Source organism: Clupea harengus, chromosome 2 (assembly GCF_900700415.2).
Source record: "Clupea harengus chromosome 2, Ch_v2.0.2, whole genome shotgun sequence".
NCBI lineage: Eukaryota > Metazoa > Chordata > Actinopteri > Clupeiformes > Clupeidae > Clupea > Clupea harengus.
Genome location: NC_045153.1, coordinates 3960969 through 3988275, shown reverse-complemented (window position 1 = coordinate 3988275; position 27307 = coordinate 3960969). Strand labels below are relative to the sequence as shown.

At 41.5% G+C, this 27307-nt stretch overlaps 2 protein-coding genes and 1 long non-coding RNA gene across 3 annotated transcripts; 1 reads left to right on the top strand and 2 right to left on the bottom strand.

The window, feature by feature from the left end:
* Positions 1-579: 579 nt before the first annotated feature.
* Positions 580-15460, bottom strand: LOC116223606 (E3 ubiquitin-protein ligase TRIM35-like). Its single transcript, XM_042703217.1, has 8 exons — positions 15331-15460; positions 14904-15212; positions 13794-13984; positions 13519-13614; positions 13200-13430; positions 7084-7108; positions 5873-5989; positions 580-1130 (listed from the first exon to the last, which is right to left on the bottom strand). Exons 2-8 carry the CDS (start codon positions 15112-15114, stop codon positions 580-582), a joined length of 1422 nt encoding a protein of 473 aa, XP_042559151.1. The 5' UTR covers positions 15115-15212; positions 15331-15460.
* LOC122133402 lies at positions 7741-9710 on the top strand. The gene is made up of 4 exons (XR_006152736.1): positions 7741-7866; positions 8253-8292; positions 8888-8992; positions 9090-9710. It is a non-coding gene; the product is annotated as an uncharacterized LOC122133402 (long non-coding RNA).
* On the bottom strand, positions 15206-26593 carry LOC122128687 (E3 ubiquitin-protein ligase TRIM35-like). Its single transcript, XM_042703216.1, has 5 exons — positions 25849-26593; positions 25236-25331; positions 24883-25113; positions 22429-22445; positions 15206-15212 (listed from the first exon to the last, which is right to left on the bottom strand). Exons 1-5 carry the CDS (start codon positions 26227-26229, stop codon positions 15206-15208), a joined length of 732 nt encoding a protein of 243 aa, XP_042559150.1. The 5' UTR covers positions 26230-26593.
* Between the last annotated feature and the right edge of the window lie 714 nt (positions 26594-27307).

Sequence of the window (27307 nt, the reverse complement as noted above, 5' to 3'; positions counted from 1 at the left end):
TAGAGTGCTGATTGCTGCATCAACCACAGGAAATGTTCCAGAAACATCAAACATTCTAAAATCACAGAATTGATTAAAGCCCATAAAATCAGCTTTAATTTCATTCCTCTCACCAGTGTCAGAGTCTGATCAGACTAATGAAACTGAAGCTGAGCTGCTCCACTGGTTCAGGACCTCAGAGTCTGATCAGACTAATGAAGCTGAAGCTGAGCTGCTCCACTGTTTCAGGACCTCAGAGTCTGATCAGACTAATGAAACTGAAGCTGAGCTGCTCCACTGGTTCAGGACCTCAGAGTCTGATCAGACTAATGAAGCTGAAGCTGAGCTGCTCCACTGTTTCAGGACCTCAGTGGGATTTAACAGATTATATGTAAACTGAAGGATGGACAAATTTAGCCAACATCAGCGTACCTTTAGATAATAAAAGTAACTTGTTTATGAATTTAATTTACATTTTTGTCAAAGATGTTTGCCTTCAATTTGCAATATTTACAGAATTCAGATCACGTGAGACCTGTGGGATTTCCTTAAGGCAACTAACAATACAACCAATTAGTCAGAATGCAAAAGGAAGTGACATCATCTCTTGCTGTGCTGCTCTACTGTCACTGAAGCTCTCACTGGTAACATCCTCAGAGGAGAGAGTTCACAGCCAATATTAAAGTATGGAAACACTCTCTCAGTGAAAGTGTGTGTGAAAGTGTGTAGGTGTGTGTTATTATCAGGGTCAGAGAATGACAGCTCTCCTCTGTCCCAGTCCAGCTGCACTCTGATCCTCTGGAGTTTCTGCTTCACTGTAAGGAGAGCGGAGGACTGTGGTGGAGAATGTGCTCGATATTCACCATCATTATACCACACAAACCACTGTCCACTCATGGAGGTATAGTCTTCCTTCCTCTGGAGAGACTCCTTCATCACACCCACAACCCACCATGTGTTCTCTCCAACCTCCACATCCCAGCAGTGAGTCCCTGAGTTAAAGCCCTCAGAGCCCAGGATGTCGGCATACTCATCAAATCTCTCTGGGTTATCAGGAAGCTGCTGTCTCTCATCACCACGTCTCACACTGGTCAGATCCTCAGACAGGATGAGTATTTGGCTTGCAGTGTTGGGATCCAGAGTCACAGGAGCTGCAGAGTGAGAAACACAAATGGTTTAGGTGGAAAGAGCACACAAAAAGAGATACATACACATATACAAACTAGAGGTCATTATCTGTATCTGTATTTGTATCTGTTACAGTTTTTCTCGATTGCTTAAACACAATTTTGACAGCTTTGTTTTGTTTTTCATTTCACTCACACAATTAGCACAACCACACACCCAATGAGCAAAACACCTCAGATCCATTGCAAAATTAAACACTCTTGTAAAAACTATACACTAATTTAACAAAACCATATTTTGTTACCATATGAAACACACACGTTGCATATGACGGAAATCTGTTTGTACCACTTACACACTGCTGTTATAAACTTAAAACACTTTTAGCAATTCTACTTCTCAGTGATTAGAGTAGTGTAAGTGAAGTACACAGAGAAAGCACAAAGTGTGGGAATTTGACTTGCAGTGCTTTGGAATTGCAAGGAAGTGACATCTTGATATACGTCTGTGTCTAAAGCATAAAAGTGTGTTTAGTGTTTTGCAAATCACTTTTGTGTATTGTTTCGCAAAAAGTGTGATGTTGACATGTGCTTATAGTGGTGCAAATCTGAGCCGTTGTTTTGCTCCTTGAGTGAAGGTTTTGATAATTGTGTAATACTTTTGATTTTAGTGTTTATCCAGTCGTAAAAAACTGTAAACCAACAAAATGATCTGTCTTTGTATCTGGATTGGGATAGAGTTCCATAAGAGGGCGTGGCTTATGCCGTATGTCATGTTAAATCAGGTTCATGTTGTATTTTTTAGCCTAATGTTCATTGGTAATGCAATTGGTGTGTTTTCAAAGCATCACATTGATTTGTTGTATGTGTGTGTGTGTGTGTGCCTGCTGGCCTTATGTGAGAAGAAGCAGTAGGGGAGATGTGTGTGTGTGTGTGTGTGTGTGTGTGTGTGTGTGTATGTGTGTGTGTGTGTGTGTGTGTGTGTGTGTGTGTGTGTGTGTGTGTGTGTGTGTGTGTGTGTGTGTGATGTATGTATGTAAATGTGTGTGTGTGTGTGTGTGTGTGTATGTTGTATGTGTGTATGTTTGTGTGTGTACGGTGTATGTGTGTGTGTGTGTGTGTGTGTGTGTGTGTTAGTGTGTGTGTAGGTGTGTGTGTGCGTTGTGTGTGTGTGTGTGTGTAGGTGTGTGTGTGTGTTGTGTGTGTGTGTGTGTGAGTGTAGGCGTGTGTGTGCGTTGTGTGTGTGTGTGTGTGAGTGTGGTGTGTTTGTGTGTGTAGGTGTGTGTGTGCGTTGTGTGTGTGTGTGTATGGTCTCATAAGAACAGAAGCAGAGACACTGCGTGCTCTAGCAGGTGTGTGTTTGTGTATCTGCTGGCCTTATGGGAGAAGAAGTAGCAGGGACGTGCGGTCCTATGAGGCAGGTGAGGCAGAGCCTCACCTGTCATCTTGAAAAGTAAAAAAAAAAATATATATATATATATAAAATAAAATAAATATTGATATTTCTCTACTAATCTGTGGTATAGGTGTAATTTCTGCATGATTCCAATCATTTCGAGCATTTTTATAATCAAAATCGCTGAATTCGCTGAATTTGCGCATGTCCTATTCAAATAGACGGGAGAAAACAAGGGACGTGCGGTCAGGTGAGGCACCATGTATTGTCTATGGGAGCTAGTGAGGCAGTGCCTCACCTAGGATTGCGCAATCGCTCCAAACTGGGTTTTGCGCATGCGTGCGCATGCATAGAACCTTTGAGCTGAGCTCAAAACGCATTGAAAAATCATGTAGGTGAGGCACACAGTACCTCTGCCTCAATGAAGGGGGCGTGCAAGAGCGCACCTGTTGGGGTTATGCTGGGAAACGTTGCTCTTCTTCTACACTTCTACTTGACGGCGAAAATGGAAGATTTTATTGCTAAGCTGAAGCAGTTCTCAAAACTGGACTTTCAGTCCAAACGTGAAATGATTAATAATGGGAGACCAATGCTGGAGTTAAAGGGTATGCTTCAAGCGACGGGACAGAAGATAACTCGATCGACTTCTCACATTCAAAGCCAAATTGCTTTGAACATGTTTGGAACCTCAAGAATACATTTGGTTTTGGACTTACAGCGGCAGCTCCGTTGATTTCCCATTATTTCTCTTGGGATTGTTTTGTGTCTATGTGAGGCCATTTAACATCACTCAAGTGGTTATGATCACTTGGAACCCAAGACTGCTTTTTATTGGTGAGCTGATTTTGAGAAATTAAACTTAAATTGTAGGTAAGTTGTGTTTCCTGGTTGCAATGGTTATCCTGTTGCTACGTTAGCTAATTAGCTAGCTAAGGACACTTAATAACCTTACGAGTTAATCGGAAGAGTTCAATTTGCATGAAATGATAGCTGGTTAACTAGCTGATGTTATAGTCTCCTCGATTTAACTCTTAAAATTATAATGGGAAAAGATAGAAACCCTCAGGGTGCTTGTGCAACTTCGTAAGAAAGAGTTCATATTCATGAGTGCATAATATTTACACATGAGTTCATCACAAGCTAGCAGCTGCCTACTGTATGCACCTTACCTATGTGTGTGTAAAGAATGCTGACATGAAAAACAACCAGTCGTCAATGTGAAAGCTGCCAATTCAATGGTGATCTTAGATACTCTATCGTAAAGGCGCCTATTAACGCCCCAGCTATTAAAAACATTTATAGGAATCGAAAAATCTTTAATCAATCAATCTTACATATTTCAGTAGCGGTGGGTGTCTAGATTAGGACTGGTAACTTGTTTGGATTTCAACTGAAACGTGTTTTCAGTTTTTTTCTGTTGTGTAGACTGACACGCAAAATTAGCTGATACAGGAGGTGGAACCCTTTAACAGCCTTTCTGTATATATGTCTATGGAAAGCTCTATGACCCTCACAAATTCTCGTTGCGAAATCGAATTTGTTCAGTTCGTTCCATGAGGGTTTGTACACACAGAAATAAATCGCTGTCTAGTACACTAAATAACGCTGTACTGCAATTTTTTGCACACATACAAGTTAAATACCCCCTTTGGGTAGGAGCGTATGGTGTTTAAAATCCGTTATCCTGGTTGATATAGAAATCAATATTAAGTAACATGTACCTGCGTGAGGCTGTTAATAAGTTTCGGGCGTTAATAGGCGCCGTTACTAAATTGGGTTTATGTATTTGTAAATTTGACTCTGAAAAAGTCAGTGCCTCACCAGCCACGAACCTCACCGCACGTCACTGAGAAGTAGAGACGCTTTGAGCACTAGTAGGGGAGAGGTGTGTGTGTGTGTGTGTGCATATATATGTGTGTGTGTGTGTGTGTGTGTATCTGCTGGTCTTAGGAGAACAGAATCAAAGACACTGTGAGGTCTAGTAGGGGAGATGTGAGGGTGCGTGTATGTGTGTGTGTGTGTGTGTGTGTGTATGTTTTGTGTGTTTGTATGTGTGTTTGTGTGTGTTTGTGTGTATGTGTGTGTGTGTGTATGTGTGTGTGTGTGTGTGTGTGTGTGTGTGTGTGTGTGTGTGTGTGAGTGTGTGTGTGTGTGTGTCATATGTGCTTTCAATGAAACTGAACAGTGGTTTATCATCTATTCCACTACATATGAATATCATATAAAATCAATGCAGGAACCCCCTCCCCCCACTCTCTCTCTCTCTCTCTCTCTCTCTCTCTCTCTCTCTCTCTCTCTCTGCTAATCTGGGGCTAATCTATATCTCAGGCCTTTCTCTGGAAACGGCTCTATCAAGGATTCTACTTGGGCTGTTTGGGGCCTTTTTCTGAAAACAGCTCTAACGTCTAACGGCTCTATTGCGTGTAGCCCTCCCACCAATGATATGTCTCATACACTACACTAGGGGATAACACAAACAGGGTGGGGTTTATTCTTTACCAACCCAATGAGATCCCTTAATTACTCTTGGCATGAAAACTGTATAGCACATTTGAACATTTCAGAAGATTGACCTCCAGAAAAATAAACTCTTAGGAACCCTGTCAACCTGGAAAACAAATACTTATCATTCCCCAAAAGAAATGTCTTGAACACAGTCCCATATGAAGTCTTTTCTAAACAGTAGGGTGAGACAAGTAAGCTAACCGAGTTCAGGCAGGAGCAACACAGGTCCTTACATTTCCTTTAGTCCGTCATTTAGTGGTCATGCACGACAAAAGAAAATGTGTTAGGCGTACTGGTATCTTGTTGTCAAAGCATGAAAACAGGCTGCATTACCACACACCCTGACACATCCATAGCAATGGAAGATGACATTTCCCTCCGTCTTTCTGAATCCCCTGTTTATCGACATGTGAGAACCATACAGTTCACTGGAGAAACAGTTCACTGGAGCATCCTTCATAATACTCTTTCAATTGTATTCTGCTCACTTTAACAATGTCTTCTGTTTTAGCTTAACTGTATCCTTATCAATTCTTAAACTCAACTGAAATATCCCAGACAATTCTGACTCATTTTCTTTTTCACCCGTATACCTGCGTCTACACACTCTTCATCACTTCCGCTCTCCTCTAGTTCCCCCTTCCGCTTGGCAGCTCTTTTGATCTCTTTTGATCTCTTTTGATCTCTTCACTTGTCTTCATATTTCTTTTGGAGGTTCTTTCTGCTCTTATTTATGTTAAGCACATTTAATTGCCTCTGTGTATGAAATATGAATAAAAGTGCGTCCCTCTGTCCATCCTGGTCTACCTGTCTCTATGTGAGTGTATGTATGTGTGTGTTTTGTGTTTGAAAGGGATACACTTACTGTATTGGACGATCTCTTGCATCTTCTCCCAGACTCTGAACTTCAGGTTGCCCAGGTGTTTTGCCACATTGATCAGAGCTCCTGAAACCCTCTCTGGATCCTGCAGTGTGCACTGGGCTCTGGAATAACATTCAGGAGTCAGTGCTGCTGTGGGTTTGGGTTCAGAACCACAGAGAAGAGAGAGACAGGACGCAGATCACTCACCTTTCCACTGTGCTCTTGTAGTTCTGTGAAATGATGAAGGAAAACATTTATTTTAACATGATCTCATAATAAACCTTTATTTATTCATGCTCTCTCTACTCCCCTGTAAGCTGAGACACCGACCCCCCCCCCCTCACACACACACACACACACACTCTCTCTTTCTCACCTTCAGCACCTGATACATGTCATCATCATGTACATCATCAGAGTTTTTTTCCAGTTGCCCCTGTCCCTCATTCATCCTGTTTCTTTTGTTAATGACCATTTTACATTTTACACACAGAGGACATTGGAAGACACAGATAAACACATTTTTAGTCATCTGTGGATGAGTATGAGTGTGTCTAAGTGTAAGTGAGTGTGATTGAGTGTGGCTGTATATGAATGATGGTGATTGGCCAGTACACACACACACACACATACACACACACACACACACACACACACACACACACAGACAGACAGACAGACAGACAGACAGACAGACAGACAGACAGACAGACAGACAGACAGACAGACAGACAGACAGACAGACAGACAGACACACACACACAGACTGGCACAGACAGACACAAACATAAGTACGTGTGTGTGTGTGTGTGTGTGTGAATGGTGTGGGTGGCACGGGCGGTTCGTCCATAAGGGTGATTTGGGCGATGCACTGCCAACCGGGAAAAAGAGAGACAGTGGTTATAAGTCTTCTAGATTTCAGTCAGGTTGAAAATCACCCCAGACGTCTCTCATGGAAAGTCTATTTTTTTCACATAACAGGGCTTTCAATGCAATCTCTATGGGTTCCGGGAGGGCTAGCACTAATGTGCTTTCGTCATACTAACTGTAAAAAGTGGGGGCGGTGGCTTCGATCAAGTCACATTCTGTCCAGATGGCTAGCGTTCAGTGCAACAACTCAATTCACTCTTTGAAAAAAACTCCTTTAAGTACTAATCGAGATAAATTGGCAGCAAAACAATTAGGACTTCTTAGTCCAAATGTATCCATTAAACAGGTTTCTATAAAGGGGGGAAAATCCTACACCTGAGGATTTTCCAGGAATTGGTACGAAAGAAAATCTTGGCTAGCAGGCTGTGAAGTGGCTAACGCGGTCTTTTACTACCCCTGCCTACTTTTCCATCCCAAAGGCAGCATGCAGACAGCACTGCATGCACTGCAAAAACTGCTTTTCTAACCTAGGGTTATTATTCTTATATTAAGATGAAAAAATCTAGTTGGTCTTGTTTTTAGCAAAATTGGACTTACCTAGTGTTGTCTTGATAAGGGTATTTTTACCTATTTCAAGCAAATATTACTTGCGCTGCCTTGATAAGCACATTTGAACTTAATTTGAGTTCTTTAACACTAGATATGAGCAAAGAATCCATTTCAAGTGTGGTAGTCTTATTTTAAGCAATAGTGTCAAGTTGAAAACGTCTCATTTCAAGCATAAATTCACTTGTTATTTTCTTATTGCATTAAAGTTATAATTCAAGTTATTTTTAACTAGATATGAGTTTTAACAACCACTTAATTGCACCACGTAGTAAAAGTGACCTAAATCACTTAAAAAACACAGTCAAATATACTTGCGATACTTGTGGATTACCACTGATCACAAGATGCTCAGTCAGAAATGTTGTCATAAACCACAAGTGTTCCTCAAACTCGGTGGCAGGATCGAATTCACTCGAACGCACGCACCCAACACATCTCAAATGTCGCTTGAGCTGCATGCCAGTGATGTGAACTGAAGCAAATACAAGAGCTGTGCCTTTCGACTTCAAAAGCTAAAGGTAAGTTAACATAATTTAACCTCTGCCTACTTTGGTAATTCGTCAGCAATATTGAAAACAAAAATGTTTGTAAAAGACCAAGACTAGCACAATAATTCAATTGAAGCCATGTCGACAGAGCTAACGTCTCTCATATGTTTTAAACTAGTGCCAGGTAATACAATGTCAGAAAGTGTCCCTAGTAGTTTTGTCTGTAAAAAGTAAGCAAGTTCAGAGGATTCATTTAGTGTGAATGTTGGTGATATAATAGCTAGTAGTTGCAGTTAGCTCTTAGCTAACTAGCTACTCTATAGGTTAAGGATCCCCCACCCTGAGTAAAGCTTCGACTTGAAGTTGAAGATTTTTTTCTTTCTGAAAGAGTAACAACCCTTTTCTTTAAATTACAGATGGAGCAATTGGACAAGACAACACAGTCACTTCTGGAAGGTAAGTCTATGATAGTACATATGATAGAAGATGGTTAGATAAAGCCAAAGATTGTGGCTAGACTGGCTATGCATGGTTTCCCTAGAAGTGAATAGTTAGTTAGCTGGCTGGCATGGAGTGGCAGTAAGAAATGTAATAACAAAAATAGTAATAAAAACTTAGGGGGGGCACTGTGGCGCAACCAGTAGCCCCGACCACATTCAGGCTTGATGCCCATGGAGGACACAGGTTCGATTCCGGCCTAATGTCATTTCTCCAGTCCACTCCCCGCCTCTTCTCCCACTCATTTCCTGTCCCACTCTTCACTAAGACTATCGATAAAAGCCCAAAAATAAATCTAAAAAAAAAAAAAAAAACTTAAAGCTGTGTAAGGGATAATGTACAGTGAGGTGGTCATATGCCGATATGCTACTACACTTTTCCTTGAATCTCAGCAAACTGGTGGTTGTCACTGGAGGGTTCTAACACCACTACATTTGTTATTTGTACAAGTGACCCATTACATTGACCTGCAGCTTACTCAGTGCTCTTATGTATCCATAGTTTCAGGGTCATCATAAATATTGCACATTAACTTATACCACTTTGTTTGCAGCTGCACAGGCCATTGCCTTGTTGGAGGCGCTCCCAAAAATGTTCCCTTACCCAACCGCCCCTCCAAGAAAAGTCGGCAAGTGAGGCACTGTACCATGTTCTTGAGGTGGGTTTTAGTGTCAGTACATAATGCTTTCATTTGTGAATTTCATGTGTGTGGTTTAACTTCATTCTGCCCCCCTCCCCCAATTTGTTGCTTTCAGCCATCTGAGGACCCCAATGTCTTCTTGCGGAACTGATGACCTCGCCAAGGGACATGCTTCTGGAATCCCTCATGATACTGATGGGATGCTACTATGTGTTCCAGTTAACATATTCCAAGTGTATTGCTAGGCTATTGTCCATAATACAAACAGAGGTACTCAAAGATTTTATTCACGAGAGTGACAAGACGACAACATATAAAAAGGTGCTTGCTGACTGTCAAGCATTCATCCAAACCTAGTCTGTCTCTCCCTCTCTCTTTGTCAACCTCCTACTGTATGTCACTCTTCTGTATGTCACTCCCCCCCCCACCCCAACTCTTTCTCTATATGTCTGGAGGTCAGGACAGCACACAGTAACACAACGTCCAATGTATTTCCAGCTACATTTGTCAATGATTTGTTGACTGTTTGATGAATTCTGACTGTTTGATGTGTTGCTGAATTGTCATCGTTTATGTAGATGTCAATGTACCTTATGTCTGACAGTTTACTTAAATCATTATGTGTAATATGTAATTAAGTACATTTAAGCATTCTGATGCTTATTATTGTTCACTACTCTCAAATGGCTGTTATTGGTTTTCTTCATTAACAGGCTAATAAAACAGTGATAAATAATGTGTTGTGTCACGTTTCCTGATTTTAAGAGCTTGTGGTCTGATTTTAAGTAACTTAATGCTTAAGAAGTACTCCAGGTTTGAGTGATGACAGACTTCTTTGGAAGTTACTAGATGACTTGAAATCAGTGTTGTCAGTCTAAATTTCACTTTTATTATTGTGGTCTTATGTAAAAGCCTGAATTGTCTCTTATTTCAAGTACTAATGCCTCAGAAGTTCACTAGATTTGAGTGACATCAGGCTTATTTTGAGGTAACTACATGGTTTGAAATGAGTGGAATTAGTCTTATTTCAGGACATTCTGTGCTTGAATTGTCTTATTTCAAGTACTAATGCCTCAGAAGTTCACTAGATTTGAGTGACATCAGGCTTATTTTGAGGTAACTACATGGTTTGAAATGAGTGGAATTAGTCTTATTTCAGGACAGTCTGTGCTTGAATTGTCTTATTTCAAGTACTAATGCCTCAGAAGTTCACTATATTTGAGTGACATCAGGCTTATTTTAAGTAACTACATGGTTTGAAATAAGTGGAATTAGTCTTATTTCAGGACATTCAGTGCTTTTGGAGTAATTGTGAAGGCTGTCTTATTTTAAGAAATCTTAACAAGTCAAATTTGCTTAACGCACTGGCAGCCAAATTTGCTTGTTTTAAGCAAAATTATGCTTAAATATGTAATAATTTGTCTTAAATCTAGAGTGGCATTTTTTGCAGTGTGTGTGTGTGTGTGTGTGTCTTAGACTGCATATCTGTCGGTTCAGTAAGACCATGACCTTAAGGAAGCCTCTGTGTAGGGTGGACAAGAGAGAACGAGGAGAGTAACAGGCCAAAGTGTGTGTGTCTTCCTAGTGTGTGTGTGTGTGTGGCTTCCTTGTGTGTGTGTGTGTGTGTGGCTTCCTAGTGTGTGTATCTGTGTGTGTGTGTGTGTCTGGCTTCCTAATATGTGTGTCTGTAGCTTCCTTGTGTTTGTCTGTGGCTTCCTTGTGTGTTTCTGCCTTCCTAGTGTGTGTGTGTGTGTGTGTTCCTAGTGTGTGTGGCTTCCTTGTGTGTGTGTGTGTGTGTGTGTGTGTGTGTGTGTGTGTGTGTGTGTGTGCCTTCCCAGTATGTGTCTGGCTTCCTAGTATGTGTATGTGTCCTCCTAGTGTGTGTGTGTGGCTTCCTTGTGTGTGTGTTTGTGTCTGTCTTTCTTCCTAGTGTGTGTTTGTGGCTTCCTAGTGTGTGTGTGTGTGTGTGTGTGTGTGAGTGTGTGGCTTCCTAGTGTGTCTGTGTGTGTGTGGCTTCCTAGTGTGTGTGTGTGGCTTCCAGTGTGTGTGTGTGTGTGTGTGTGTGTGTGTGTGTCTTCCTTCCTAGTGTGTGTGACAATCGTACTCACTGTGCTCAACAATCTTCTTCATTCTCTTCCAGACTGTGAACTTCAGGTTGTCCAGGTGTTTTGCCACATTGATCAGACAGGGTTCATACACATTTTGACCAATGGATTTCCATGACTTTTCCATGACTTTTCAATGACTTTAAACCAAATTTCCATGACCAAACATTTTGTGAAATCTCGGTGTATACATGAAAAAGTGATACAATGTAGTATTTAAACTAACAATGAGAATTCCAAAGAATACAGTATACAAAAATATGCAGTTTAAGCTCTGTGTCAAACTTAGTGCATTTTGTTAGCATTTGAATATGCTTCCATAGGCCATTGAATGCTGGGCAAAATTAATTTTGAGAAAATGAGGCAGAACACCATCACAAATATTTGATATGTTAAGAACAAATATCTAATCTTTCCAAAACAGTTAGTTTCATGTTGGTAGATGCTGTCATTTTTTGCACAAAATGGGTTTTCATCAATTCAAGCTTTAATATCTTCCAGACCATTCATCACATAGGGACAGTTTTGTATACAGAGCATACATAGGAAGGTCTGCGTATAATATCAAGTCTCTAGCTTTAACATTGAGCTTTCCACAGGCCTTCAAAGATGCTGCCACAGAGTGTAGAGTAAAACTTTCGCGCAAATTCAAGCACCCCTAATACTATGATATACCCAAGCCACACCCTTGGAAGTCCATATTCTTCAAGTAATGGTATTGTAATGGTGTAATTTTGTAATTTTAGCACTAGAAAGTTTGAAGGAGCTAGCTTAAATACTTTTTAAATGGCTCTTCAGAAAACGCTGCTAAAAAGCGTCTGTAAATGCACATAACTTAGTTGCTAAAAAAAAAACAATTTTGTGACAAAACTATTGGGAGTAGAGAGCTAATATTTGGGGCTATACCTATTAAGAAGTGTATGAACATCCTTGAATTTTTTCAGCCAAATCTGAGATGGTCGAGTGGGGAGATTTTTATTTTTATTTGGACGTTTGGCATGGAATGACCAATCTGGCTATCGGCGAACATTCGTCAAAGAGCAGGCTGGCATTTTCGGATGATTCAAAAGAATAATGCGAATTGGCCACCTTCAGTGCCCACATTACCTCCGCAGTTAGGACTTCATTTTTCGTTACAGAATCGGTTATCGACGCCTGCTTGGTAGCTGACAAGAGAGACGTGCTGCTTGGCGTAGCAGTTGCCCTCGCTGTGGTGATAGGGGTTGCTGTAGCTTCGCTAGTAGCAGCGCTCTGTTTGCTTCCTTTGGCATGGCTCGTGTATGGTTAATGCCGCCTCTCCCGTGTTTGAAATGTTGAATGTTTTGCCACCACACAACCTACATTTTGCTCGTCCCGGGTTTTCGTCTGTTTTAAGCCATGACATGTACTTTTCCATTTGTAGCGAAGCAGGGTTAAATCTAGACTTCCCTGGCATTATCCCGTCCGCTTCCCTGAGTTACTGTTGCTATGGCCACCGAACTTTTCAGTTAGTATGAGAGCGTATGCCTGCTTATATTTTGAGCGTATTTCCTTTAAACGCATATTAATTATTTAAAACTCAGCGTAAATAGCCTTGAAAATATGAATATAACAAATTTCCATGACTTTTCCAAAACTTTTGGGATTTAATTTTTTTCAAGCACTTTTCCAGGCCTGGAAATTACCATTTTAAAATTCCATGACTTTTCCAGGTTTTTCATGACCGTACGAACCCTGGATCAGAGGTCCTGAAACCCTCTCTGGATCCTGCAGTGTGCACTGGGCTCTGGAATAACATTCAGGAGTCAGTGCTGCTGTGGGTTTGGGTTCAGAACCACAGAGAAGAGAGAGACAGGAGGCAGATCACTCACCTTTCCACTGTGCTCTTGTAGTTCTGTAAAAAACACCAAAGTACAAAAGATGTGAAGGGTTGCATTAACACTTGACATTAAATTCCTGTAATCCAGAGTGTGTCGTTTACATAATGCATAACTGTTTAGCCACTGACCCATTCATGGAACCCTATATTATTATCATTTCCATACATATAGTGTATAAACCTGTTTTCGTTGTGGAGTCAGAAATGATTTACTCCTGTTAATGACTGTTTAGGAAGAAAGAAAAACAGGACTGATTTTTACCTGCAGGAATGTGATGTCATCAGCTCCCATCTCCTCTTCTATGACTCTGATTGTGTCTGAAAGAGATGACATCTCTCTGCTCATCTTCTCTATCTTCTTCTTCATCATCTGACTCTTCTGCTCCTCTTCCTCCCTCAGTGCAGCTATCCTGGCTGCCTCTTCATCTCGTAGAAACTGGTGCAGCTTCTTAAACTCCTCCTTGATCTGTTTCTCTGTGTGCTGGGTCTGAGTCTGGATGATCACACATACAGTAATAAAAAAGATATTTTTATTGTTGATGAAATGAAAACTCCTGTGTCTAATCTGGTCCATATCTCACCTTAATGTGCGCTGCTGTTTGGTCAAAGATGAGTTTAACTTCTTCAAAGGTCTTGAATTTATTTCTTAGGGGCTCCAGTTTGATCTTGAGTTCCTCCTGAAATACACACACACTTTACTGGGTAACAACTACAGCAGTAAACACAGGTGTAAAGATTTTCACTCTACTGGTGTTGACATTGAGTACTTATCTGCATCTGCATATTTAACTCCTAATTCATTCTACATAGAGAACATTATGTGTAAGCATTATTAAACTAATCTGAGCATTCCTACCTTAATATCTAGTGCAGCCTCATTGATGGGACTGAAGTTGTGGGTTTTGTGTGTTTTTGAGTCTCGACACACCAGACACACAGGCTGCTTATCCTCCAGACAGAAGAGCTTGAGTTTCTCACTGTGCAGACTGCAGAGCACCTCAGACCCTGCTGAAGCTCTCTGACTTCTCTGCTGTAAGAAGGTCTCACCAGTGTTGTGCACGTTCACACCTCTCATGAACTAGTTCAAAGTTCAGTTCATACAAGTAAACATGAATCGTTCACGTTCATAGTTCACCATTTAAATTCTGAACTAGTTCATAGTTCAGTTCATTTTCATTTTTTTTTAATTAGTATGTAGTACCATTTAAATAATGAATTATACAGGGAACTAATAATAATAACTTGCTCTTCAGCAATTATATGCTACTGGTTTAATCTCAGATCAACAAGGGCATGTACACTAAATGAAAGACCGCTCAAAAGTTAGCATAGGTAAACCCTGTACCACTCGTATTTGTACATTAGCAGCTTATGCTAAGCGAGTTCACGAACAGTGCATCATGCTGGATCAATTAAGTGACAGTGCTCGTAACGATGATGAGAAAGCTAAACTATAACAAACACATACTGACAAGGTAGGCTACAAAGTCAAACTCACGTATACATGGACGCACACAACTTCAACAAAGTGCAACGTTCAATTATGTGAAAATATGCCCGAAGTTAACTGCTACTCCATCTAAATATGCCATGAAGCAATATCAAACATTGCACCGTGAGAAGTGGAGTCACATGACCAACGCAATTACCAAATATGGTCATTTACCGAAACATGGTCTGTTTGGGCAATTTAACAAATAATTACTATGGCCTTTTTAACAGGTACTGAGCAACGACATGGTACAAGCATTCGATTTAGACAGTGTCATTCCTCAGCAGAAGGAAAACATTCCGTAATGTTTTAGCTAGACCTCAGTGGCGCTGGACCTCAGATAATATGAACGTGTTCACCGTTCAAATTCATTATTTGTCATGAAGTTGCGTTCAGTTCATCGTTCTCATAAAAATGAACGTGTTCAATGAACGCGTTCTTTTGAACGCGTTCATGCACAACACTGGGTCTCACACAGGTTCTTTAATGTTAGACTTATTGGAGGATGTTCTTTTGATGATCTCCTCCTGCAGACTGGACATTCCCTGGATATTTTGGTTTCCCAGAACTGCTGCAGACAGACTTTACAGAAGCTATGACTGCATGAGAGGACGACAGGGTCCTTAAAGATGTCACAGCACACAGGACAAGAGAAATCCTCTTCGGAGAAAGGTTTCGATGCCATAGTCTTGTTACCGGGGGACTCTCTTTTGCACTGGTATTGCTGTGGTAACACAGTTTGCTTTCACTTTCAAGTTCACAGTTTGAAAATCACGTCAGTGTCTGAACAGGAAAACACAACATACTAAAGTCACAATGCTGTCAGCTTCATACTCATGTATTTGAAACCAGAATAGTTGGTTTGTTTGTTGAGTGTAAAAGTACACGATCGAATTCGTACCTGTTCAAAGTTCGCTGAGAAACAGTCAGTCACTGGAGTCCGTCCGTCTCCGTTCCCCACTTCCTTGTGTAATAACGTTGAGGCGAGTCAGAGAGAGGGACTTTGGTTGAAGAGGATTCTGATTGGCCAGCTCTGCTACACCATTAGAGAGAGAGAGAAAGAGAAAGAGAGTACCTTATCATCGATCCTGTTGTGATGTTTGACAGGTATAAATGACTTCATGACTTGTTATGCCGTACAGTTTACTCACAGGAGGGATGAGTTTCTGAAAGGCCCTCAGTCTGTACTTCAAAGTGTTTGCCATGAACAAATGAACATATGTGTCAAGTGGAGGTGCAACGTGATTGCTCGATCGTTTCTCATGTAGTTTTATATCTGTGACTGTCTTTACACATTTAGTTTGAAGTGAAATACATTCAAATACATTACTTGTGGCAGGAACGGTACAACAGGTCTGTGTGTGTGTGTATGCGTGTGTGAGGCCGCGTTTAGACGCATCCTAATGGCGGACGCAACGGACTTTCGTTATACTTTTAACAAAACGGACTCTTCTACAGTCCTTATTGTATATCCCCACATAACTTTCTGAACTGCTTTACCTTGGCTGGCGTGTGTGGAAGCATAGGGGTGCGCACTTATCGCTAACACCACGCCAAACATTTCACTTTGTTTCATTTCACGTTCATTCATTTACCGTTGATCAAAATCTCCGTTTTATTGCCCAAATGTTGTTTGACAAATTACTGTTAAGTTGCATTTGCTTATAGCATGTGTATGAGAATGACACAATATATGTACATGCCATGTTTGTTCAATGGCTGTGTTGAATAATTACCTTGCCACCATTACATCTTCCTTGTTTTCTTAGGAACTGTGTTCCTGTCCCGGGAGGACTTTATGATTTGGGCAGTCCGCGAGGAACATGGTTTTGCCCTCGCAAATCAATTCATTAAGTAGTTAGTAGTGATGGCGAAATGAAGCTTCATGAAGCTTTGAAGCTTTTCAGCCAGACGTGTTGAAAAAAGGTTCACTACTCGAAGCGTCGTTCGCTCTCTAGTGACACCTGCTGTTCATTAAAAATACGTTGTAAGACAGATTTTCTCGGGACAATGAATTTGTTAAATTTGTTGTGGTGCGCAAGGCCTGCTAAAATAACATGCACGAAAACGTATGGTAAAGAAAACGTACCTCCATTAATTCAAATTTCATTGTAGGCGAAAACAACGACAATAAAGGCTTTCTTTTGCTATTCTTTGTTCTAATAATAGTCAGACCTATGACATATACAGTTGTATGGTGGCACAACGGTTAGCGACGTCATCTCCAGGTGCGGACTACATCGTTTCGAATCTTAGCCAAAGCAAATTTTAACCCGATGTTTTGGATAAAAACTCCTGCTAATTATCTTTACTATATTCTGTAGCATATGCTGTTGGAACAGAGTTAAAGTGTATTTGGAATACAGGTCAGTACTTTTGTAAAACCAATGGTAGTGAGAGTGCTTTTGGCCAACTGGTCAGTGAAAGTGCAGGGCACTGAAAAGGGGGCGAACGTGCTTTGTGCAACTGGATCAAGGGCTTTCTCTTCCTAACTGGCTCCATAACTCTATCTCAAATAATCTATACTACTAACAACACCAAACAATCTAAATCTCCAACTCCCGCTAAATCTCCAACTATCGCTAAATCTCCATCCACTGACAACAACAACCACGAATACGAGATGGGAATTTGGACATCGTATTGTCGAAGCGTCCCGCCAAAAGTGAACGAACGAACCACTTGGTGAAGCACTTGATTCAAATGAGGCTTCAGACGTCACGAGTGACGTCATATCGGCAAAGCGATACAAGCCTCAATACGCGCTCCGTCTGGAAGTGCTTCATTTTCGTGACACAAGCTCCGAAGCCTCGGGTTCATTTGTAACATCACTAGTAGTTAGGTTTTGAAACGTGAATGTGACCTGTAACCAGGGGCGGAGATCCCATTTCATTGTAGGGGGGGACAATACATGGTCAAATTTCAGAGTGTAATTCCGGGGGGGGGGGGGGACATGGAAAAAATTGCTTTCACGAGAGCTAGCATAAACTGCTAAATACCGAATTCTCTTATCACATTTACAAACAGAAATTCGAAGTCAATTTAGAATTATCTAAACAGCATTAAATGTACTAACACGAAATATCTATTCACAGACAAATAATGTCCAAAGTTCAAGAGAACTTGATGCTCAAAATAAGTTATAAAACAGCTCAACAGGAAATCGAACTAGCAACCTTTTGATTACAATACGACTTCTCAACCTCCTACGCCACTGTCACTCCAGATTACAATACCAGCATAGTTCATGGACCGCAGAAAAAGATGACATTAATTTAACTTCAGATAATTTAACCAATCTGGAGAGGCACTGAGATGTAGACCTACGTTTATTAACTAGCATGAACCTGCCCTGACAGGACAGTGTCCTAGACTGTCTAGCTAGCTATCTTAACTGTGTTAATTACCGGCTTGCGTGTGTTATCGGCAAACGTTCACGTTGTCATGCCAATCCATTAATAAGCTTATGTATACTTGTGCATATCGATTGGAACTTAGTAAATGGAGTTTAGAAAAAAACTTCTTCTTTACATGTTCTTACTGCGTTCGAGAATGAGGTAAATCTCTTTACATATCGTGTATCATAGCGGCAGCGACAGGGGACAGAGGAGGAAACAGTCTGACAATCTGACCGTGTAGGCTACTGGGCTGATTAACTGAAACACGGAGCTGCCGGTAGCCCTGCCCGTTGGAAACAGCATGTGAACCAAACCACTTTGAGGAATAGGGGGAACATGATTTTTCAACACTTAAAAAACACATTTTTTTTACGTCTATAATTAGCACAGCTTGTGTCGTCGTATTTTTATTAAAAAAAAAAAAATCAAATTTTTTTTTAGTTTTCAATGTTTGTTGGGGGGGACAACTTTATGGTAGGGGGGGACACGTCCCCCCCGGGATCTCCGCCTATGCTTGTAACTATTATTGTCATTATTTTGAATGCCTGACTTTGTTCAAATTATTGTTGGTACCATTTTAACTTTGTTGAAAGTGAATTTCTTCAGCTACCTGATAAAAGGGCTAGCGTGGTAGTGTTTGGGAAGCTTCTGTGCTGAGAGCTTCTTTGGTGAGAGTTTGGATGGTGAGTTATATCTATGCTCTGCTCTCAGAAGAGTGAGAATGATACCTTTGTGCTGTCTCAGTTTAGGGACATTGTGTACCACACTGTACTATTGACTGTACATATACAGTCTTTTGTAAATATCTTTTGTTTCCATTTATATTCTCAGTCTTTTTGTTTTTATATTTTTCACATTCTTGGATTATGCACCTGGTGGAGGACAAATACATTTCCAACCGCAGAGTTTTGTCTCCCTGCTGCCTCTTGTGCCGACCCTAAAAGACCCTTGACATGGTTACCCTTTGACCCTTAAAGACCCTTGACACGGTTACCCTTTGACATTTGGTGGCAGCGGTGGGATCCAGAGTTCCACTAGGGTCGGCACACAAGAGCCCCTTTTTGTACCTTTAAGTGGTTTGTTCCACACAAGAGCCCCCTATTGTACCTTTAAGTGGTTTGTTCCACACAAGAGCCCCCTATTGTACCTTTAAGTGGTTTGTTCCACACAAGAGCCCCCTATTGTACCTTTAAGTGGTTTGTTCCACACACACGAGCCCCCTATTGTACCTTTAAGTGGTTTGTTTCACACAAGAGCCCCCTATTGTACCTTTAAGTGGTTTGTTCCACACAAGATATGCATGTGTTGCAGCATTCCACCAGCAGATGGCAGTGTATGCACATGACATTCATCACAGCCCTTCCCATCCTAAAACTGATGTCTATCAGTCCTCAGCCTAGTGTAGGTTTGTGCCCCTAAGGAAATGCCCCCTCTGTCTCCAACCACTAGGGGGCGCTGCCTGTGGACTGGCCTGTTGCTCCATCAGGAGCACTAATGGGGATCAGCTCAAGGCTTTGGTCATCTCCATCTTTGGGTGTGCAGGTGTGTGTGTATCCACATGTGTTAAACAGGTGGAGTAGAAGGAGACGGGTATAAACCTACTGCATCCAATGTACCAGCACACACACACTTACACATGTTATTCAGAGTATTACACAACACACACACACACACACACTTACACATGTTATTCTGATGATGGTGGCCTGGTGATTCTCCTGACTCAGTTTGACCTACGTAAGGTGGGCCTGGTGATTAACGCCCCCCTGCTGTCAGACCTAGGGTACTTCAACTGAGACTTTCTCTGCTCTAGTCAGAGAAGCTGGTGAATCTTCATGTGAAGCCATGCTCTCTCTCCCCTGATGTGCATAATCATGAATAAAACATTGTTCCTGATTTCTTTCTACCGTTGCCTGACTGAGTCGCCATCTTTATCTGTGGTGCAAAATTATTATTATCACCAGTCAGGGAGTAGGTCTATGGTGGAAGGATTCTGATTGGTCAGCATTAGTTGCCAGACCAGTTCCACTGTCTCTGAAGTTCAGGTAAGAGAATGTGGGTGTGAACTGTACCTGCCAGAGACACAGAGACTGACCCCAGATCAGTGGATTAGAAAAAGAACACGCAAACACACTCTGTGCCCTTCCTCCTCTGTTATATGATGCAGTGGAGCTGAATCTGTTTAATGTAATGGCATGTGTACATTACCACTACATCATATACTCTCCCATAGTATTATTACTGTGTGCTGTGGTGAATGTGCTGTGTGCCGTCTCTTGACTCTCTGCTGATATCAGTGAGGAGAAAGAGGGAGGGACAACAGGGAATCTGAGTTCAGTACTTTGTTAAAAACACAAAATACTAATAATCCTGAGATTTTGATTTGCACTAGTTGTAAGTATGTTGAATTTATATTTTATTGTGAATTGACTTTATTTTGAACACAAACAAGTAGAACAACATAATTAAAAGGAGGCTTAAAAATCTGAAATTATACATAATGGTTTACAAAACTGTCATAATGACAATTATTTGCATCTTTAGAAAGGTTTAAATCAAAATGAATCCGAATCAAATGTTTGCAAAAAGCATTATTAACACTTCTGTCAGGCGTGTCAATTCTGTAACCATGTTGAGAACACTACATGAGGGTTAAACAGTATATATGGCTCCAATTTGAGATGCTTGTTGTTCAGACCTACACTGCTGAATCCTGAGTATATTCATGTGCTTTGTTACAGCTCTTTACTGGACTAGAGCCAGATTGCTGCATCAACCACAGGAAACGTTCCTGAAACGTCCTATTTATTTCTTATACGTCAACTGAAGGATGGACAAATTTAGCCAACATCAGCGTACCTTTAGAAAATAAAAGTAACTTGTTTAGGAACTTCATTTACATTTCTGTCAAAGATGTTTGCCCTTCAATTTGTAATATTTGCAGAATTCAGATCATGTGACACCTGTGGGATTTTAATAAGGCAACTAACAAAACAACCAATTAGTCAGAGTTTAAAAGGAAGGGACATCATCTCTTGCTGTGCTGCTCTACTTTCACCGAAGCTCTCACTGGTAACATCCTCAGAGGAGAGATTGTACTAAAGTATGGATAGACTCTCTCAGTGAAAGTGTGTGTGAGAGTGTGTAGGTGTGTGTTATTATCAGGGTCAGAGAATGACAGCTCTCCTCTGTCCCAGTCCAGCTGCACTCTGATCCTGTGGAGTTTCTGCTTCACTGTGAGGAGAGTGTAGGGCTGTGGTGTAGACCATGCTCTATATTTACTATTTTGATAACCCAGATACCACCTTCCACTCATGGAGGTAAAGTCTCCCTTCCTCTGGAGAGACTCTGTCATCACACCCATATACCACCATGTGTTCTCTCCAACCTCCACATCCCAGCAGTGAGTCCCTGAGTTAAAGCCCTCAGAGCCCAGGACACAGGCATACTCATCAAATCTCTCTGGGTTATCAGGAAGCTGCTGTTTCTCACCATGTCTCACACTGGTCAGATCCTCAGACAGGATGAGAGTGTATGCTGCAGTGTTGGGATCCAGAGTCACAGGAGCTGCAGAGTGAAAAACACAAATGGTTTAGGTGGAAAGAGCACACAAAAAGAGATACATACACATATACAAACTAGAGGCCATTATCTGTATCTGTATTTGTATCTGTTAAACCATCAAAATGATCTGTCTTTGGGTCTGGATTCAGATAGAAAGCCAGAAGTGGGCGTGGCTTATACGTCATGTTACAGTAAATCAGGCTCATGTTGTATTTTTTAGCCTAATATTCATGTGTATGTGTGTGTGTGTGTGTGTGTGTGTATATGTGTGTGTATATGTGTGTGTATATGTGTGTGTATGTGTGTATATGTGTGTCTGTGTGTGTGTGTGTGTGTGTGTGTGTGTGTGTGTATATGTGTGTGTGTGTGTGTGTGTGTGTGTTGTGTATATGTGTGTGTGTGTGTGTATATTTGTGTGTGTGTGTGTGTGTGTGTGTGTGTGTGTGTGTGTGTGTGTGTGTGTGTGTTGGTATGGTCTTATGAGAAAAGAAGTAGCGACACTGTGAGCTATAGAAGGGGAGATGTGTGTGTGTTTCTGTTGCACATGAATGTGTGTGTGTGCATATAGGTGTGTTTGTGTGTGTGTGTGGTGTGTATGTCTGTGTGTGTGGGTGTGTGAGTGTGTGTGTGTGTGTGTGTGTGCATACATGTGTGTTTGTGTGTGTGTGTGTGTGTGTGTGTGTGTGTGTGTGTGTGTGTGTGTGTGTGCATACATGTGTGTTTGAGTGTGTGTGTGTGTGTGTGTGTGTGTGTGTGTGTGTGTGTGTGTGTGTGTGTGTGTGTGTGTGTGTGTGTGTTGTTTGTTTGAAAGGGATGTATACACTCACTGTATTGGACAATCTCCTGCATCTTCTCCCAGACTCTGAACTTCAGGTTGCCCAGGTGTTTTGCCACATTGATCAGAGGTCCTGAAACCCTCTCTGGATCCTGCAGTGTGCACTGGGCTCTGGAATAACATTCAGGAGTCAGTGCTGCTGTGGGTTTGGGTTCAGAACCACAGAGAAGAGAGAGACAGGAGGCAGATCACTCACCTTTCCACTGTGCTCTTGTAGTTCTGTGAAATGATGAAGGAAAAAAATATGTTAATGTGATTGGTATGAAAAAGTCTCATAATAAACCTTTATTTACTCATGGACCCATCATCTCTCTACTTCCCTGTAAGCTCTCTCACCTGATACATGTCATCATCATGTACATCATATTTTTATACAGTTGCCCCTATCTCTCTTTCATCCTGTTTCTTTTGTCAATGACCATTTTACGTTTTACACACAGAGGACATTGGAAGACACAGATAAACACATTTTCAGTCAACTGTGGCTGAGTATGAGTGTGTCTAATTGTCAGTGAGTGTGATTAAGTGTGGCTGTATATGAATGATGATATGAAGTACACACACACACACACACACACACACACACACACACAGAGACAGGCAGATAGACAGGCAGACAGACAGACACACTCACACACAGACAGACACAAACATAAGTACGTCTGTGTGTGGGTGTGTGTGTGTGTGTGTGTGTGTGTGTGTGTGTGTGTGTGTGTGTGTGTGTGTGTGTGTGTGTGTGTGTGTGTGTGTGTGTGAATGGTGTGGGCGGCATGGGCGGTTTGTCCATGAAGGTGATTTGGGCGATGCACTGCCAAACGGGAAAAAGAGAGACAGTGGTTATGAGTCTTCTATATTTCAGTCAGGTTGAAAAAAAAAAAAAATTCACATAACAGGGCTTTCAGTGCAATCTCTATGGGTTCCGGGAGGGTTAGCAATAATGTGCTTTCGTCGTGGGGGAGGCTTCAATCAAGTCACATTCTGTCCAGATGGCTAGCGTTCAGTGCAACAACTCAATTCACTCCATGAAAGAAACTCCTTTTACTGTACTAATCAAGATAAATTGGCAGCAAAACAAATAGGACCTCCTAGACCAAATGTATCCATTCAACAGGTTTCTATAAAGGAGGGAAAATCCTACACCCGAGGATTTTCCAAGAATTGGTACGAAAGATAATCGTGGCAAGAAGAATGTGAAGTGGCTAATGCTGTCTTTTTCTACCCCTGCCTACTTTTCCATCCCAAAGGCGGCACAGCAGAGAGCACTGCATGGACAACTACTGGAGTTACAGACATGCACCATCTGTCAACTACTGGAGTTACAGACATGCACCATCTGTCAACTACTGGAGTTACAGACATGCACCATCTGTCAACTACTACTGGAGTTACAGACATGCACCATCTGTCTACTACTGGAGTTACAGACATGCACCATCTGTCAACTACTACTGGAGTTACAGACATGCACCATCTGTCAACTACTGGAGTTACAGACATGCACCATCTGTCATCTACTACTGGAGTTACAGACATGCACCATCTGTCAACTACTACTGGAGTTACAGACATGCACCATCTGTCAACTACTACTGGAGTTACAGACATGCACCATCTGTCAACTACTACTGGAGTTACAGACATGCACCATCTGTCAACTACTGGAGTTACAGACATGCACCATCTGTCATCTACTGGAGTTACAGACATGCACCATCTGTCATCAACTACTGGAGTTACAGACATGCACCATCTGTCATCAACTACTGGAGTTACAGACATGCACCATCTGTCTGAAAAGGTGCAGAATCATGAGCAGTCGGAGCTCCACATGGACAGCTGTCGGAAGTTCTCTGCTGTTGGGAGGGTTAACATTGCCACTCAACTGGATGAGGGATACAGGCTAGCAGTGCGCTGCCACAGCGATGAGGTGAGCAATAACCGGCACATCCTAAACCGGCTCATCCAGTGTGTCAAATGTTGTGGTGTTTTTGAGTTAGCTCTGTGAGGCAAGGATGAAAAGGAGGACTCCACCAACCCTGGTATTTATATTGGATTGGTCGACTTTGTAGCACAGTTGGATGAAGTATTAGATGAGCATCTAAAAAATGATACAGTTTTCAAGGGCACACCAAAGACTGTTCAAAACGAGCTACTGGAGTGTATGCCAGCGGTCGTGAGGAAACGCATTGTGGAGGAGGTGAAGTGGACGAACTATGTAGCCATTCAAGCTGACGAGACCACGGACGTTTCCACTCAGACACAGCTGGTGTTTTCACTCAGGTACATCGACAGCAACCATGCAGTGCAGGGACGCTTTTTGAGTTTCTTCATGTCACGGATTCAACATCGACCTCAATCGCCAATGTGCTTTTGGAGAGACTGGACAGTATTTTAATGTATTTTATTACAAACACACACACACACACACAAAGACACACACACACACAGACACAAAGACACACACAGACACACAGACACAGACACACACACAGACACAGACACAGACACAGACACAGACACAGACACACAGACACACAGACACAGACACAGACACAGACACAGACACAGACACACACACAGACACAGACACAGACACAGACACACACACACACACATACACACACACACTATGATAAAGACAGTAGATGGTTCTTACTTGTAGAAATGTGATGTCATCAGCTCCAACCTTCTCTTCTATGGCTCTAATGGTGTTTGAAAGAGATGACATCTCTCTGCTCATCTTCTCAATCTTCTCCTTCATCATCTGACTCTTCTGCTCCTCTTCCTCCCTCAGTGAAGCTGTCCTGGCTGCCTCTTCATCTCGTAGAAACTGGTGAAGCTTCTCAAACTCCCCCTTGATCTGCTTCTCTGTGTGCTGGGCTTGAGTCTGGAATAAGGTCAATAACAGAGAAAGTGTCTACTAGGGAATTCCTCTGGATTAACACACTTCATAAAAGCTTCTTCCAACGTCTGTAGATATTCTATTCATGCTTGAGTCCTGACTCTCACCTTAATGTGTTTTGCTGTTTCATCATAGGTGAGTTTTACTTTTTCAAAAGCCTTTAGCTTTTCCTTTAAGGGATCCACTTTGACCTTGAGCTCCTCCTGGAGAGAGAGAGAGAGAGAGAGAGAGGAAGGGAGGGAGAGAGAGACAGAGATCGAGAGAGAGATAATAATACAGTAGTCTTTTACATACAATTTGTGATGCCCCTCAGATGTCTTGGTGACTATTCCAACATTTGCTGGCATATTTATGAAAAGTCCTGAATTTGAAAATAATAAAGACACTCAAGTCTCACATGTCAGTGAGCCTCTTGACTACAGCAATACTGAGTCAGATTTTTAAATATGACTTTGGCAGAACATAGATTGACACCACTAAAGCAACAAATGGATACATTTCAGTTGGATGTTTTGTGAACACATTTGGATGGCCTTCTTGAGGGCGCAAAGGAGTGAAATGATGCTGCTGCCACCTAGTGTTGAGGTACAGTAATAACAGCAACTACGGGGGGTTTGAATATTGTGATAAGCAAATCATTGTTTATAATGATGGACTAAATATAGGGCTATAGCTTGTTGTTAATTATCCAATACAAAATATTGTGGTTATCAAACTTACCTTACGGTCAACTGCTGCTTCAGCAATGGGACTGAACTGGTGATTCCTGTGGAGTTTTGAGTCTCGGCACACCACACACACAAGCTGCTGATCATCATGACAGAACAGCTTGAGTTTGTCGCCATGGAGACTACAGAGTGCTCCTCTCTGACCTCTCTCCTGTGAAAATGTCTCACACAGGTTTTTTAATGCAAGGTTGGTTGGTGGCTGATCCTTTGATGACCTTCTCCTGCAGACTGGACATTCTCTGGATCCTTTGGTTTCCCAGAACTGCTGCAGACAGGCTTTACAGAAGCTGTGACTACATGACAGAACAACTGGGTCCTTGAAGATGTCAGTGCACACAGGACAGGATAAATCCTCCTCTAACTTCGAAGCCATTTTCCAAGAGTAAATATAAATCTGTTTCAAGCTTTCCTCGTGTTGTAACTTTTCCCCAAACTTTACTTTCACTTTCAGGAGTTTGAAAAATCCAGTCAGTTTCTGAGTCCTCTTGTTGTTTTAACGGATGTATGCAAGCATAGCAACCTCTCCAACGTCTTTATGAAAACAACTATGTCCAGTTTGAGTGTTTTTAAATGTTATTCTCACCTGCTAGAACATTTGTAGAGGTGTAACGTTGAACAAAGCTGCCGTCTGTCACTGAGCTTCACTTCCTCATAACCTGTTTCCTCTATAAAGCTGTCAGTGTTGGCTCCTCCCATTTTCTCTCACACTCTCTGCTCAACCCCGCCCCCTCTCTCCCTCTGTGTGTGCAGAAGTCCTCTAGTCAGCAAAGAGTCATACATTTTATACTTTTTTATACACCTAAAATCTACCTCAGACCTTTGTCAATAAAATTAGTAGACACTATATGTATCTATATAACTATTTTGAGAAATGTTTTTTTCATGTTTTTGTGAGTTCACAGTACACAGAAAAGCCCAGATCCTCTTTAAGTTTAGAAGCCATTTTGTCTTGACACTCTCTCCACTTCAAAGGCTGTTTCACCAGCTTTGCCAAACTCATGAGGTTCAGATAAACACATTAAGAGCATCTAGTAAAGGACAGAGAATGAACCTGTTCAGATAAACACATTAAGAGCATCTAGTAAAGAGAGAATGAACCTGTTCAGATAAACACATTAAGAGTATCTAGTAAAGGACAGAGAATGAACCTGTTCAGATAAACACATTAAGAGCATCTAGTAAAGGAGAGAGAATGAACCTGTTCAGATAAACACATTAAGAGTATCTAGTAAAGGAGAGAGAATGAACCTGTCACTCAACTTCACCTGCTGCTCTGAGGTCAGTGACGGAGTGAAGATCATAATTAATGTCTGATGATTCTTACACTCCTGGTCCTTCATCTTCATATTAAGAAGAAGAATCCCTGAATGTGTGTGTGTTCTCCTGTGTAACTTTATGTTCTCATGATATCTGTGTATATCCTGCCCCTGTGATCTTAGAGATAAGAATGG

Coding starts and splice junctions, on each gene's coding strand:
- LOC116223606 (XM_042703217.1), bottom strand. CDS start 15,114: ATGGCATCGAAACCTTTCTCCGAAGAGGATTTCTCTTGTCCTGTGTGC. Junction 13,615..13,793: donor AGGCTGCACTAGATATTAAG/GTAGGAATGCTC, acceptor TGTGTATTTCAG/GAGGAACTCAAGATCAAACT. Junction 13,431..13,518: donor AAACAGCAGCGCACATTAAG/GTGAGATATGGA, acceptor GTGATCATCCAG/ACTCAGACCCAGCACACAGA.
- LOC122128687 (XM_042703216.1), bottom strand. CDS start 26,229: ATGGCTTCGAAGTTAGAGGAGGATTTATCCTGTCCTGTGTGCACTGAC. Junction 25,332..25,848: donor AAGCAGCAGTTGACCGTAAG/GTAAGTTTGATA, acceptor CTCTCTCTCCAG/GAGGAGCTCAAGGTCAAAGT. Junction 25,114..25,235: donor AAACAGCAAAACACATTAAG/GTGAGAGTCAGG, acceptor ACCTTATTCCAG/ACTCAAGCCCAGCACACAGA.